General features: G+C 33.9%; 1 protein-coding gene across 10 annotated transcripts in view; it reads right to left on the minus strand.

Annotated features, from left to right (window-relative positions):
* Positions 1-14,597: 14,597 nt before the first annotated feature.
* IP3K1 (inositol-trisphosphate 3-kinase-like protein) overlaps positions 14,598-15,599 on the minus strand; it is a 169,243-nt gene continuing 168,241 nt past the window's right edge. For 9 of the 10 annotated variants that reach the window (XM_085957465.1, XM_085957466.1, XM_085957469.1 and 6 more), the window contains one exon: positions 14,599-15,228. In XM_085957465.1, coding sequence (XP_085813591.1) covers positions 15,163-15,228 — 66 coding nt within the window. In that variant the 3' untranslated portion in view covers positions 14,599-15,162. Of the gene's footprint in view, positions 15,229-15,599 lie in introns of all 10 variants that reach the window. The other variant, XM_085957468.1, reaches the window with a different exon arrangement.

Consider the following 15,599-nt stretch of genomic DNA (forward strand, 5'->3'; position numbering starts at 1 on the left):
GCGTTACGTTACCTGCGACAAAATATTTTTCAATAGTTTCGGTTAACACGTTTCGCTTGATGACATTTTTGACCAACTTTTAGAACAATTTTTTATTAAAAAATCAAGTTAAACACACAGTTAAAATTAAAACACAAAACTTACTAGAATGTAGCAAAAAAACACCAAACTAATAATATAAACAATTTTGTTTAGAAACGTATTTATATCTTAAATAATACCAAATATTTTAAAAGGCAACTAATAGGAATATTATAGCGGATTGCACGAGTCAAATTATCAAACTTTTTTGTACTAATTTAACCATCGAAAACACAATTCATTCACCCGAAAATAAATGGCGGAGTAATAATTTTTGTCACTCCGAATAAAATAATATAATAAATTAGTAGGTAAGTAAATTAACAATGCGTAAGTCAAAGGCAAGATTGTATTGAGATTTTAAATGTTTCATCCTTTAGAAATTATTAAACAATGTATACTTTATTTTTTAAGAGTTTTCAAATAGTGTCAGCAAGGCACATTTTTTTGGGTAATAAAGTAATTTACGCTTGCAGCTGGTTGTTTCTTGTTATTTAGACAATGCATTTAGGCATGGACATATCGACACAAAATAAGAAGGTTGAAAGAAATTTAGGGATGTCATAATTTTTATTTTTAACCCTTGCACGCCCGGCATAACATAACTTCGTTAATTTTTAATTTTGAGAAAAACTTTAAAAGATACATTCATATATAATTATCTCAATCTAACGAACCGCAACGCAATTTTAAATGAATCCACGAGCCGGAACGGTATATTTTGGAATTCCACGAACCACAACGGCGCTCCGGTGCGTTCCTGTCCATTCCGAGCGCTGAATATAAGTATGTATTCATATTTTTAAAATGTTAACTTAATCATAGTTTTTAATCAAACCTGTGCACATACTGATAACTTGAGTGGATTTCGTAGCAAACATACTATTGATATACGGGTATATTATTATTATGACCCAATTCAAATTAAACATAGGTTGATACTCAAATACTAGGTATTATAGTATGTTTATGATTTCAAGTAAATAATCCATATCAATTATTTGAAAACATTACATTTGCATGTACATATTATAGTGTAAAGGTCAGATAACTGTTTACTTTGCAAGATAACATCAACATGTGTATATACTTATCTAAATGACGAATAACATTCATGAGTGAGCACGGCTGAAAGCTTGGAAATGTGTTTTTTTCTATTTCAAAATCTTTTAATTGTGTATTATTTTATTACAGATTCAAGATCAACTTCATATAACTAATAGAAAATACTGTTTGTTTCTACGAATAAAAAAAGATAGGAAGAAAGATGTGTACACATCACGGCAATCAGAAAGGCCGGCAAATATGACCGACAATGCGTGATACACAAACATAAAATACACAAAATTACAAACACATTCGAAGTTTGCCGCACACGTACAGATCACGTGATATTTGTTTACGCAAAATTGTCGCTTTTCAAAATGGCGAATTTGATTGCCAAATTTTAATACGATGAATCAGTGTGCTCCTTCTTGTCTTTTTTTATTCGTAGGTTTGTTTACTATGTACACCGAGAAATTTCCATTTATAAAATCGGAAACGATTTTTACAGAAGAGTTTTGGAATATAATGCAACCAAAATTGGAAAAAATTCTATCATGGGTGTTGACTTCCTGAATTAGTTGACCCCAGAAAAAACAGGTCCATGCCACTACGTGAACCACAGTGGATATTATGCCATTTCCACACTGGCAACCTCATTAAATTTTACGATACTAATCATAATTGCTAAGGAAATTTTACGATAATTATCATCTTGAGAATTGAAAATATGTTTTTTTTATATGTGGTCCGGAATTGTTGGTCTACTGGTAATATTCAAAGGTCGCCGACAATGCTTGTGTCTAAAGTAAACAATGATCTCTTAATTAAATTTAAATCATAAACACTGTCGAAGTGAAGAAAGTATGGGGTGACCAAAAATGATATCTTCTATTATACGTAAATTTTACTAAATTCAATTTGTTAATCAGCTGTTTGGTGGGAAGTATTGCAACCAATATGATGGATAGCCACGATATAAACTTAATAATATATTAATAACGTTTTAACCTGAAATTGTCCGAGAACTAAACATACGAAGGATGTTGAAATACATATTATCTACCTACATTTTTATTTCATGTGCTATCCAAAAAACATTATTAATGAATAGTATTTATTTTGAATGTGTAGGACCTATTACATAATTATTGAAAAAATAGGTACTTACATATTGTTTAATTCTAATGCATATTTTTAAAAACGTGGAATATAGTGATGTCTGTTTATTATAATAAGAAAGTGACTTTTTATTACTTACCCGATTGGTTTAAATTTAGTCTGACACTTTTACAAACAATTAACGCTACTTTACTTTTATCCTAGTGAAACAATAGGTATGTACAATAATTATTGTATTTTGTTGGTAAGTAAAGCCAATGCAATAAATAATTTACTTATATCAAAAATGATTATTAATGTGCAATTTTTTAAATAAAAAATATTTTTTTTTTAATTGAATGTTGTTTTTTAATAAAACGTTATTTTACAAAGCGACGTTTTTGCGTAAACAAATATCACGTGGTCTGTACGTGTGCGGTAAACTGCGTATATGTTTGTAATATTGTGTATTTTATGTTTGTGTATTACGCATTGTCGGTCATATTTGCCGGTCTTTCTGATTGCCGTGATTTGTACACAATAATATGTTCTTTCCTGACTTTTTTTATTCGTAGAAAAAAACAGTATTTTCGATTAGTTATATGAAGTTTAAGTTGAATCTGTAATAAAATAATATACAAGATTTTCAAATAGAAAAAAAACACATTTTCCAAGCTTTCAGTCGTGCTCACTCATGAATGCCATTTCTCATTTACGTAAGTATATACTTACAAATTTTGATGTTATCTTGCAAAGTAAACAGTTTTCTGACCTTTTCACTATATTATACATGTACCTACATGCAAATGTAATGTTTTCAAGTAATTATTATGGATTATAGACAATCGTATTATTTTCTCGAAATCATAAAGATACTATACTATTATTTGAGTATCAACCTATCTTCAATTTGAATTGAGTTATAATATATTATACCCGTAGATAGGTATATCGATAATCCACCCGAGTTATCAGTATGTACTGTGTTAATAGCAAGTTTAATGATACAAGTTCATATTCCGATATACCTACACCTACTCATATCAAAATACACTTCATCACATATTATGTGAAATATTTTGATAAGCAAATAAAAACAAAATACAAAAACGCTTGGAAATGTGTAATTACATATTCCATCTGTACAGTATGCTATTATTAACTTTCAATTATTTGTAACTCTTTAAAACGTAACCATTAGTTGATAAAACCAACACGAAAATCGTTACTTATTTGTGATTGATTATTAATAAAAAATATTAATATATTTTGAAAACCCTGTTTTACAGTCAGCCGATAGATGCGCAGGTGTACATGTTATTTGAGGCTAATAAGAATAAATCCATGAATGACAATAATAAAATAATAACATTTCTTGAAATAAAATCTTCGATGATTAGTGGTTTTTGCGAAAAGATCGATTTAAATTAACGTGCTTACGACGCTGAGGTCTGTTTACGAATGATATTATGATGTATAATTCAATATCTTTCTCTTGAGCTCACTCTTAATTCAAGCGGATGCAGGTATTCATAAACACAAAACATCGCTAAAATACACTGAATACCCTTAATTTTACCTCGAACAACAATTGGAAAATGCTACTATAAAGCGTCACACTGCCTTTAAACTTAGTGATAGGTAGGGGGGTAAAAATCTTTAGAACATCCATGCAAAAATGTGAAAATGCTGGGTGCCATGCAGTTGCATGTTACGCCTCTGGCAGGAGGTGCACTTACAAACTATTCATATCCACCGTTCCATTTTATTCTGTTCAAATTTTATTAAGGGGGGGCTGAAGAGCTCGACATTCAAATATAATTTAGTATAAAAAGGACCTCGGCGTCGTAAGTACGTTAATTTAAATCGATCTTTTCGCAAAAATCACTAATCATCGGAGATTTTATTTCAAGAAACATTATTGTTGATATTGTCTGCCGCTGAACATTATTATTATTTTTTAAACACCTGCAAGATGTACGCCGATCAGAAAACAGGGCTGTCAAAATCATATTATGAATTAATGTTTTTAAAAATAATGTTAATTTCATCATAGTTCTAATCAAACCTGTGCAAGTACGTACTGATAACTTTGTATGGTGGATTTTGTAGCAAACATACTATTGATATATATACGGGTATATTATTATTATAACCCAATTCAAATTTAACATAGGTTGATACTCAAATACTATTATGGTATGTTTATGATTTCGAGAAAATAATACGATGGTATAATTAATCCATATCAATTATTTGAAAACATTACATTCGCACTTTGCAAGATAACATCAAAATGTGTAAGTATATATTTATCTAAATGACGAATGACATTCATGAGTGAGCACGGCTGAAAGCTTGGAAATGTGTTTTTTTCTATTTCAAAATCTTTTAATTGTGTATTATTTTATTACAGATTCAAGGCCAACTTCATATAACTAATAAAAAATACTGTTTGTTTCTACGAATAAAAAAAGACGGGAAGGAAGATGTGTACAAATCACGGCAATCAGAAAGGCCGGCAAATATGGCCGACAATGCGTGATACACAAACATAAAATACACAAATTACCTATTTAAGTTTACCGCACACGTGCAGACCACGCGATATTTGTTTACGCAAAGTCGTCGCTTTCCAAAATGGCGAATTTGGTTGCCAGTTTTTATTGCGATGAATCAGTATGTTCCTTCCTGTCTTTTTTTATTCGTAGGTTTGTTTACTATGTACACCTAAAAAAACTAAAACTGGAAAAATTCTATCATGGGTGTTTACTTCTTGAATTTGTTGACCCCAGAAACAACAGGTCCATGCCACTACGTGAACCACAGTGGATATTAGATGCACAAAACTTAAATAAAATATATTATAAATAAAATTTAAAAAGTACAAAATAATTCATTGCGTCGACAGCCCTAGCGTCATTTTTTATACGCCCGCCAGTCGGATGTGCGAATAAAAAAATAATGTCTGTAGTGACTGTATGTTAATAATTATTTTTAGGCACTCATGCTATAAATTATTTCGCTCATTGGCTTTACATGCAATAATGGTACTACCTGCCACTTGTTTCACTAGTATAAAAGTGAAGTTGCGCAGACAATAAAAAGTCACTTTCTTTTTATAATAGGCAGACACTAAATTCTACGTTTTTAAAAATATTCATTAGAATTAAATACCTATTATTTTTAATACGTAGGTCCTAAACATTACAAATAAACACTATTCATTAGTAATGTTTTTTGGATAGCACATGAAATAAAAATGCAGGTAGATATGTATTTCAATATCCTTTGTATGTTTAGTTCTCGGACAATTTCAGGTTAAAAAGTTATTAATATATTATTAAGTTTATATCGTGGCTAACACATAATCAAAAAAGTTATCATATCCATCATATCAGTTTCCCACCAAACAACTGATAAACATATTGAATTTAGTAACATTTATTAGAAAGTACTATTTTTTGGTCACCCCATAGCTTCACTTCACAAGCTTCACTTGGACTACTTGGAGGGAGTTTATTGAGACAAACATTGGCGGCATCCTTTTTATATTAACTAGTAGACCAGTTATTATGGACCACATGTAAAAAAATCATATTTTCAATTCTCAAGGCCGATTCTGTAGAGCGTCACCTTAAGAATAATTGTCATTATTTCTTGATTTATTACTGTATTAGCTATTTCTGTATTAGTATTAGACATTATTGCTGTATTAGCTATTTGTGAATATCTTTATCCAGTGAATTATCTAAAAAACAGTCCCTATTGTTTTTCAGCAGAAAAATGATGACAATAGGTATCTACCCAATGATAAGATAAGTAGTGATTAAAAAAGATAATAAATTTAATGATTGACAGGAGTGGTTAATAAGTAAGTATGACTGATGAATGATGATAATTTATTATAAGTACCTACTGACTAAGAAATATAAGTACTGTATTATTTGAACTAGGAGTTACGTGATTTTCTTGTTCATTGTCGAGACCTCATGACTTACATTTTTGTGACTAGGTAGGATGATTTAGCAATTGGCTCGGTTTCTTCACTCCTCGCAGTATTCAGTAGCATGCAGGTCCTGTCCAGGGAACTCAGAAATAATGGAAACTGAAATACATAACGGGTAAGGCGATAGCAGGTAAACGACTCGAGTAAGGAAGAATTCGGGTTAAACTTACACCCGTGTCAAGAATACGTTTTACGTCAAATACTGAAAACTGCTCTTGGTTTATGCATTTACGCACATTTAATGTTGGTGTATTACACACACTATTGCACGTGCCTAATGCGTGCTTCATTTTCGTAGGACACACACATTCAAAACACTGCATCAACATGCGGCGTATTGAATATAGTGATACACCCCTGTTACAGGCGGGCTTCTCCCGGTGTAAAATAATCATTTAGTAGCTATCAAGTCGAAACGTAACCCTGACCTCTAGAAACGGCTTCGTAAAACATCTAATCTGATTCCTTGCTCAACCACGTAAGTATTTTTTTTATTCATAAGTAAAGGCCTTCGTCCGGTGTGTGAAAATCACATATTGGGCGGAGGTGTTATTAAGACACATTTAATTTAATTTAAAAAGTATAAATGATGATGGATGAAAGCGATAATTTTAAGACTAAATCTAATAAATTTTTCCGGCAACGTTGAAGTCTCCGCGCGCCTGCGCCGAGGTGGTCCTCGTGATTCGTCAAATCGAAAGGATCACGCGATAAAATTTGGCCAATCACGAGAGTCCTTTTTGTAGAATGGCGTGGGTACGCGAAGTTTAAAAAAAAAAAAAGTTAGTGAGCGTCCGGTTTTCAAACGATACGGACTGACGACTGTAACTGTAAAAAACTACAAAAATAACCTTGTCAAACTCAAGATTAAAATATATACCTAATACCAAGTTACGCACAAGAAAGTCTTAGTGTTTTATTTAACCACAAACATAAATATATCGTTCCTTTTTTTTTGTGAATCCGGGGTTCGATGGACACTTGAGCTAGCCGCTGGAACCCCGGGTATTTCAATAGCCTATCGGTATTCTATTTATTATCTGTTCTGTGGTCCTGTCCATCGGTGTAATATAAAATGAATTAGTGTCGGAGCACTGTCTACTTTTAATATAGACCCCCCAGATCCCGTATTTCTCTGTCAACATTTCAACTTTTCTAAAGCAATGAATTTTAGAAGTTTACCATGTGGTCAGTGAATCAATGCAAGAGTGGTAAGTAGGCTAAACAGTGTTCTTCCACCGGTGGTCCGCTGACCAGCGCCGGTCTGCAAGAATCTATTACCGGTCCGCGAAAGCTTTCACCATGCTATCAACCGACTATATCGCTACACGATTCGGGGAATTCGCATTATATATTAATCATCATAAGCCAACATTTAAAAGCGTTAGCTGAAAATTTTAATAAATATTTCTCTGAAAATTAAGATCTACATAAAGGCGGACCTCTAACCCTTGGATTAATAATCCCTTTTTGTAAGATATTAAATCATGCGCACTTGATCATAGTGAGAAAGAAAAGCTGATCGAGGTATCTGCTGATGTCACTATGGTGCCCAGAGAAAATGCAACCATTGTCTCAATTTTGGGTATCCCTTGATAAAGAATATTCATCTCTGAATTATAAATTCTTCGTAATTTTTTCGACCTCCTATTTATGTGAAAAGAATTTTTCATCTATGTCAGTAATAAAAACCAAACGGAGAAATCGAATGGATGTTAATGCAGCTCTTCGTCTCTCAGAAACAATACTGCAACCGTATATCAAATTTGCATCCAAACAAGCAGCAGCAGATGTGGCACTAATCAAAAGTTGTAATTTTGAAACATAAAATTTAATTAACAAAATTCTATCTATAATGATTATTATTTCAGCGAAATATTTCTCATATTATGTTCACCGGGCCGCGGGTGTTAAAAGGTTAAAGCACACTTGGCTAAGTGTTTGAATGGAAAATTGATATATTATATTACTTACCCCATTATCACATTATTATCATATGGAAACAGATTGCATGTCAGTGGCGAATGCTGCCTGTTGAATTAATGTAGGCTGTGGGTAGATAACTGAAAAAAGTACTAGGCTAGCCAAATTTAGGTTTAGGGCTTAAATTTGAATTTTATTTCATCTTACGTATTTTACAGATACATATAAAATAAATAAATCATAAAAGATATTTTATGAAAAAAGTGAGGCCGAACTGGGAATTAAACTTGCGCTTTGTTAGTTGCGCGTCCGGAAACATGTACGTATGCAGTTCGCCGTATCGCACTTCACCGTGAAATGTTGTATCGGAAATATATGGCCGTATATTAAAGATCGTCCAAACCTCTTTGGGTCGTATAGTGCTGACATCAAATTCATGTCTAGGTAAATAAAACACGGTTCTTGTCGGTTTACACTTTACAGGAAACCAGCAGCAATCAAATTCTGAAAATAGACGATATATTGTATTATTTGTTAGGTTAGGTTTTCATTCTTGAATTTTGCTAAAATCGGCTATGAAAATTGAATTAATGTTCATATTCAATTTAATAAAATTGCAGACCGTATGGTATACGGTCATCTCTTTCCGAGAAGAAAGCTCACGGCGCGCTGTGCTACGGTGAAATGTTTTACGTACTTACAATTTACATGTAACCTATTAGTTGGACTTCTTGTCTGTAGGCCACGAGACCTTAAGAGCATACATAAGTGAAACGGCAAATTTATTAGTCGCAGTACATACATATCACAAATATACATGCACCAAACGAAGACAATACTCCAATGAATCCAATAAAGTTTATTGACAGGGGTTGTCAACCTTTTTATGCCTACCGCTTACTTTTGCTTATTTTTCATGGTTAAAATTTCCTTACCGCCCACCAACAACGCTATATTTCAATCCAGTATATGGGTAAAAAAAATTCTAGAAGGAATTTAAGAGATTTGAAAAAAACAAGTATTTATTACTAACATTTTATTGCAACAAAAAAAGAGTGCGTGTACATATTATATTGAAAAAAACAAGAAATTTTAAAAATCAAATTCATTAACTAATGAGAACCTTGAGCCTGGTGCGGGAAAGGGTATTAAAATATCTTTCATTGTTTCCCACATTTTTTGATACAAACCAGGCATTTTTTTATTTTGCCAAAGTTTTTGGCTTCCGGAAATATTGAAAATATTTTTGCTCTCCTCGTCATATTTCAGTTCCGACAACTCTTCTCGATAAATTATATCAACCTCATCCAAATTTGCGGTGAAAGGATTTATCATCCAACCTCACGAAATATAAATGCTGAAGAATGCTTATCATCTTGATTTTTCTTAATTAAATTAAGTAATAGATAAATTTATTATTTTTACACTCTTTTATACCACTATGGTAGTTACCTGACAACACCTTATTTTGTATTCTACCATCTGTTGAATTCAAACTAAGTCTTTGGTTTAGATCTGAAAAAATGTTGTTACTAAGTAGTAAACTATTTTGCGCATTGATTAACAGATGTCTCAATATAAATATAATAAAATTGTTTTAACAATCAATGTTCATATTATCATAAAATCGCTTTAGATGCACCAACTATAAATTGATATTAAATTAGTTACAGGGTTTACCGTCTTTCATCCAACAATCTCCACCTGTGATACAAAATGGCCACTCATCAATCCGGTACTCGAGTACGAGTAGCTCGAGTGAGCAGATTTGCCTGCCTATTCTATGCCCTATGTCACTCTTCGCTGGTTCATGGTGCACAATGTGACAATGACTTACGTCCATTATTGCTTATGTTACTACTTTCTGTCCTGCTCTGTCGAATGATTTGACGATATAAACTGTGTTTTAGGATAACGGTTGTCATCCATCGGATCTTGCATTGAAATGTTTTACGTTTTCTCGTTATATAGAGCAATTAGTGGCGCGTTTGGATGACGCAAATTACTCAAATGATTCGTCAGAAAATTCAAAATGGGATGGGGCCTCCGAAGAGTTAAAACCAGTCACAAAGTTATTAAATCATATTTAAATTTTTAAAGAAGATGCGCATTTCTAAGAAACCGTGTGTGAAATATTACCCAAAGCATAACAATATTTATTATTAACATTATTATTTATCTTATGGGACCTTTAAATCAGTCAGTGCGTCGGGCCTTTATGGTTACTAAACGCGCCACTGAGAGCAGTGATTTCCAAATAGACGGTAAGTGGTGGAATGCAATCAGTGGCGTTGCTAACTCATCGCAAGAATATACAAAGCAATGGGGCCCAGCCAGATAAAAATTACTCTAAATCTCACGTCGATAGTTGTTGATGAATTTTCTATTTTATATTATCCTGTAATACAGTAAAAATATTGATAATAAATAAATAGCACGGAAATCTGTAAAAAAAACATTGAAAGAAAGCTAAAAAACGCTCATGGACAAAAAAAATTGGGTGTAAAATCTGTTGTCGGAGAAAAATTTTGGAAGGAAAAGTAATGAAAATTTATTCTCTACTTTGATTTTGGATGATTTTTGTAGCAACACTGAGGGGCCCCTTGTATGAATTTTGGACAGGGGCCTGCCTATAATACTTCTAGCTAGTACAAGTATGTCACTGAAAGCATGGGCACTGAAAGAGGTACTAGGTTGATCAGAAGGGGCAAATAGGACAAATTGACATCTCTCACCCCACCCTTAGTTTCACTGGTATGCGAGATTTTATTTTGTCTGTAAGCAGTGAAATTACATTCTGCTTGTGTAAAAACAAACTTGAATTTAAATGGTTTTTCACCTGTATGTATGTAATTGCATGTGTTTTAAGTGCATATACGCTCTGCCTTTTAAATGGATTTAAAATGCTGCTACATTCTGTTTGTATAAAAACAAACAGCAATTTAAATAGTTTTATAATAAAACCATTCAACCTTGAATATGCGCAGATGCAATTTCATCTAGTATGTTGCAATTAGGCAGGGCAAATATCATTATTGTCAAAGTTGCAATTCTTGACTAACACTTAATTACATCAAACCTATTGCATCCACGGCGCCACTCCGAGTAGGTCGTGTTTCTGTCAGAACTATCAATCACCGATGCTGTGGTATCTATGGTTTTAACATAATATGCATTTAACCAGAGTCGAATTTATGCTTGGAGGGGTCCTGTGTTAAAACATATTATTGCGGACACCAGAAAAACAGCTTTGATTTTGATGTTTGTTGCGTGTCAACATCTGAAATCTACAATGGCTTCCTATGTACAAATGTGTGCATAGTTAACATTAGGTACTTATGGTGGCATATTTTGATTTCTACAATATTATATTTTATAGTTACCTACTTTGGTCGAACTTTTGGACATTCCTTTTGTCGAGCATTTGGGCAGCTGACTGATTTGCCTTCAAGTTTTTGTTTTTCATAATGTTTTAATATTTTTAAATTCGGACCTAGAGGCATATACCAATTTGGGAGCCCTAGGGTACAGCCCATATTATGGTAAATCTGGCCGTGTGTTGAATGTACGTGCCAAATGACTGCATTGTACCATAAAACTATAAGATGAAACAGGTGGTACCAACATTATTTAGAACTTTTACCTTTATTTAAGATTCTATTACAATTACATTAATAAAAATTTTAATAATATAAATTTATTTAAATGGACATGTAGAAAACAGGGAATGTCAAAATTTCAATCAAAGCTAGTCTAATTCTATGGCCAGGGTGTAAAATATTTTTTTCTTTTTCAGTAGAAGCGTTTTTGTGACACCAGAAATTTAACAGAATGAAACAAAATTAGTTGTCATCCAATAACTCATAGGTCATCCAATGTTTCCATCCTTTCAATGTTTGGTGTTAAATTTGTTGCTGAGAGTAGCAGAGAGTTCTTCAAATTTGAATCAGTTATTCGCGACTTGTTTTGCTTTTAATCAATTTCATGGATGAAGATGCTTGTTCACATCTGTATGTCGATCCAAAGCGACATATAAAACTTTTCTTAGCTCTGGGAAATGTTCACAGGGTAGGTAATGAACACCAGAAATTAATTATGATCTGGAAAAAGCTCATCAAAATTCATTTTCAATAATGAATTTATTTTTAAATCAATCAGTTTCATTTGTATTGATACCAGATGAAGGTCTCCCACAGGAGACCACCTCAAAGGTCGGACTGAACCATCAACTTTCCCAAAACACCATAGCCTACGTCCACTCTTTGCACCCCCACTGAAATTTTCGACTTTAAAATCCGTCTGCCCCCGCCAAAATTCAAACAGACTGACACAAGCTACCGAAAACGGCCGTTCGAAGCAGCGCCGCCAGGAGACAAAGAAATCCGTCGGTAAAACAGAGAGGTTCGCGACCGACAGACCAACAACAGCGCCATGACGCCGCGTATCCCACACTTTGATGCGCGCGGAATGCTCTGTCTTTCGCCTCAGACGTCGAACAGCCAGCATCTCCAGCCAGAAAAAACCGCGTCGGCAACCCGCCGAGCCACAAGCATCTCCAGCCAGAAAAAACCGCGTCGGCACCCCGCCAAGCCACAAGCCTCTCCAGCCAGAAAAAACAACACGGGAGGTCGCCAAGCCACAAGCATCTCCAGCCAGAAAAAACCGCGTCGGCTGCCCGCCAAGCGCAAGTTCTTCTCGCCTCGGACGTCAAACAGCCAACATCTCTCTCGCGTACCACAGTACAGAGCGCCATACCGCCGCATCCGCCATTTTTGACTATTCGCGCATCACCCTCGAGCCAGCGGCGTACCTACGATCCAGCCAAGCCGTACATCCACTGCCGTGGCTATCAGCATCATTGTCTTCCTTAATTGCTCGACTTGGAACTTATAATAAACCAGCATAAACAGCCTACACTTTGTGTTTCTGTCCCCCACACCCGCTTTTTTGGCCATGACATTATCACGGTCTGCCATCTCCGCCTATGCGCGAAGAAGGCCGGTGATAGTATGTTACTAGGCATCTGTATTACATTTTGTTCACCAAGTGAAAATGGGTTTATAAATGCGAGCATGCGGTTTTCTTCTTTTCTTGAACGACTTTCAAATGACCCATGCAATATCTTGATTCTTTCAATATATTTGGTCAAATTGCTATTATCCACAGCACATTCATTCTGATTTCAAGTGTGGCAATTGACTCAAATCCTCATTTTCTGACTGAGAGATGAACAGTTTTAATTTCATTTTGATTGAACTGATGCTATGAGAGCACTCAAACTCAGTTGAAAATATGAAGATGGATTCAGTTATGGTGCCTACTTAAAAGGAATAAGTAGGCGCAGAGATTTGTAATCATTTAAATACAAATCATTAAAACATTTGTAATCATCCAATGCGCCACGGTTTGGCCACCACTGTGTTATACCTATTGAATGTGTTGAAAAGTTAACTCTACCATTGCAATTCAGAATGCATATTGAGTACATTCATATCTGACATTTAATTACTGCCGCATATAATATATTTACCATACATACATAATATAATATTATGTCTATTGGCAGTGGAGGCTTTTTTCAAAGTGCAGGAGTCGTTTGTTTCACCAGAAACTTCCAAAATCTTATTCAAATGTCTATTTTTCACAATTTAAGGCTTTTATGTAATAATAAATTATTAAAAAAATCCTTGCAGCCCAACGCTATTACCGTATGTTATTCAGTAGTGTATTCTCACACATCCTACATTTCGCAAGGGGGCCCACATGTACCTTAAATCACCACCGCCTAGTGTATGTTGTTGAAAAATAAATTTGACTTTGATTTCAGTATGGGTATTTCAAATTCACATTTTTATCATTGATGCTCATCAATTCTGCAAACGTGTCCACTTATTCTACAATCAACATGACGTCATGGCTACGGTTTAATTATTGTGCTGTATGCATTACAACGGACTGAAGCAGAGAGATATATACCTGAAAGTGAATCTGTAGTTCCACAGATCGCCGCTAATGATAAGTCGATAAATATTGAGAATTTGAGTCAATGACACGACAGTGTTAGAATTTGGCACCTACAATATAAGTTTGACGCCCACTATGGCTGAGTGGCTTACGCGTCAGCTTATAATGTTGTGGGTATCAGGTTCGAATCCTGGGTCTGACAAATACATATTATTTTTCAATTTGTGTTTGGAGTCAGAGTATGGACCTGATAGGTTGAGCAAGTGGCCAACATCCATTTCTTGTAAAAAAAAACTGTTAATCCTCCACTCTGTGGAGGCCCATATGATCCTCTCAGGATCGAATATGGTGAAGTAAGTAGTAGTAAGCAATAGGTTTAAGATGATTAGAGAGATCTTCAATTAAATTTGGTAGTATGTAAAAGTCTATAAGACAAGTCTAGTCCTATGGGAGATCGGGATAATAAGATACTTCATGAAATGTTTACAAAATTTTATTAAGAAACGACTAGAGTGGTTGTTTATAATTATTAATTATTGGTAATATGTGATACTATTACATACTATATATACATGTATTTCACATATTATTTATTGTTTCCTTTCTTCACAAACTAAATTGTTTACTTTTTAATGTTACCATTGAGAAATGTTCAGTTAAAATTTATAATAAAGCTTGACAAAGTAGGTGATTACAGACAATAAATACACAAATATCTTGACAGATTTTACTGATTGTTATAAAAATATGGTGTAATAATAAATTATACTGGGATATTCTTCATTGTTATGTTAGCTCCACGTGTCCAGCTGCTTCCATGAATAGTTTCCACCGGTTATAGTTCCTTCAAAACTGCCAAAAGCTTCCGACAAGTATTGTTTAACTCATTCTGCTCGGGCCATTTCATGCGATGGCTCTTTTGTATCTTCAAAATCAAAGAATGGATACGTCCGTCCATAATTTTATTAACTGTTATTGCTCATGCGTCAGTAAGCAATGGTATTTTTTACATTTACCCAATGTTTATTGCGTACTTTCGTTCATCGCTCAACGATCGATGTGGAATTTTTCAGGGGCAGGTGATCCAAATCTTCATTCTCCATTGCCTGGGAACAAAAGATGATGCAAAAGTTAGTACATGTTTTCTATGAATAATACGTTGTCAAAAGACATGACGTTAAGGGAAAAAAAAGAATTTGGTGCCTGATGTAAAGCGTATAAACTTGAAGACTGTGTAATGTGTGACACAGGATAACAAGGGCACTAATAATCAGAAATTTTACACAAGTCAGTATTAAGTGCCACAAAATAATAATAATTACTTAAAATATAAGATTCTGTGTCGACAGATGTTACTGATTTTCAAAGTAAACTAACTTTCAATTTATAAGATTATTTAAATGAGAGACATGGGTCTGTGGAACACACTTGTGGAGGAGACCGAATTCCGCTATCGGAGTAAAGTCGAGAAAGAATG

The sequence above is a fragment of the Rhyacophila brunnea genome, unplaced genomic scaffold (genome assembly GCF_057557595.1).
Source record: "Rhyacophila brunnea isolate RB1 unplaced genomic scaffold, BYU_Rbru_1.0 scaffold_7, whole genome shotgun sequence".
Lineage (NCBI taxonomy): Eukaryota > Metazoa > Arthropoda > Insecta > Trichoptera > Rhyacophilidae > Rhyacophila > Rhyacophila brunnea.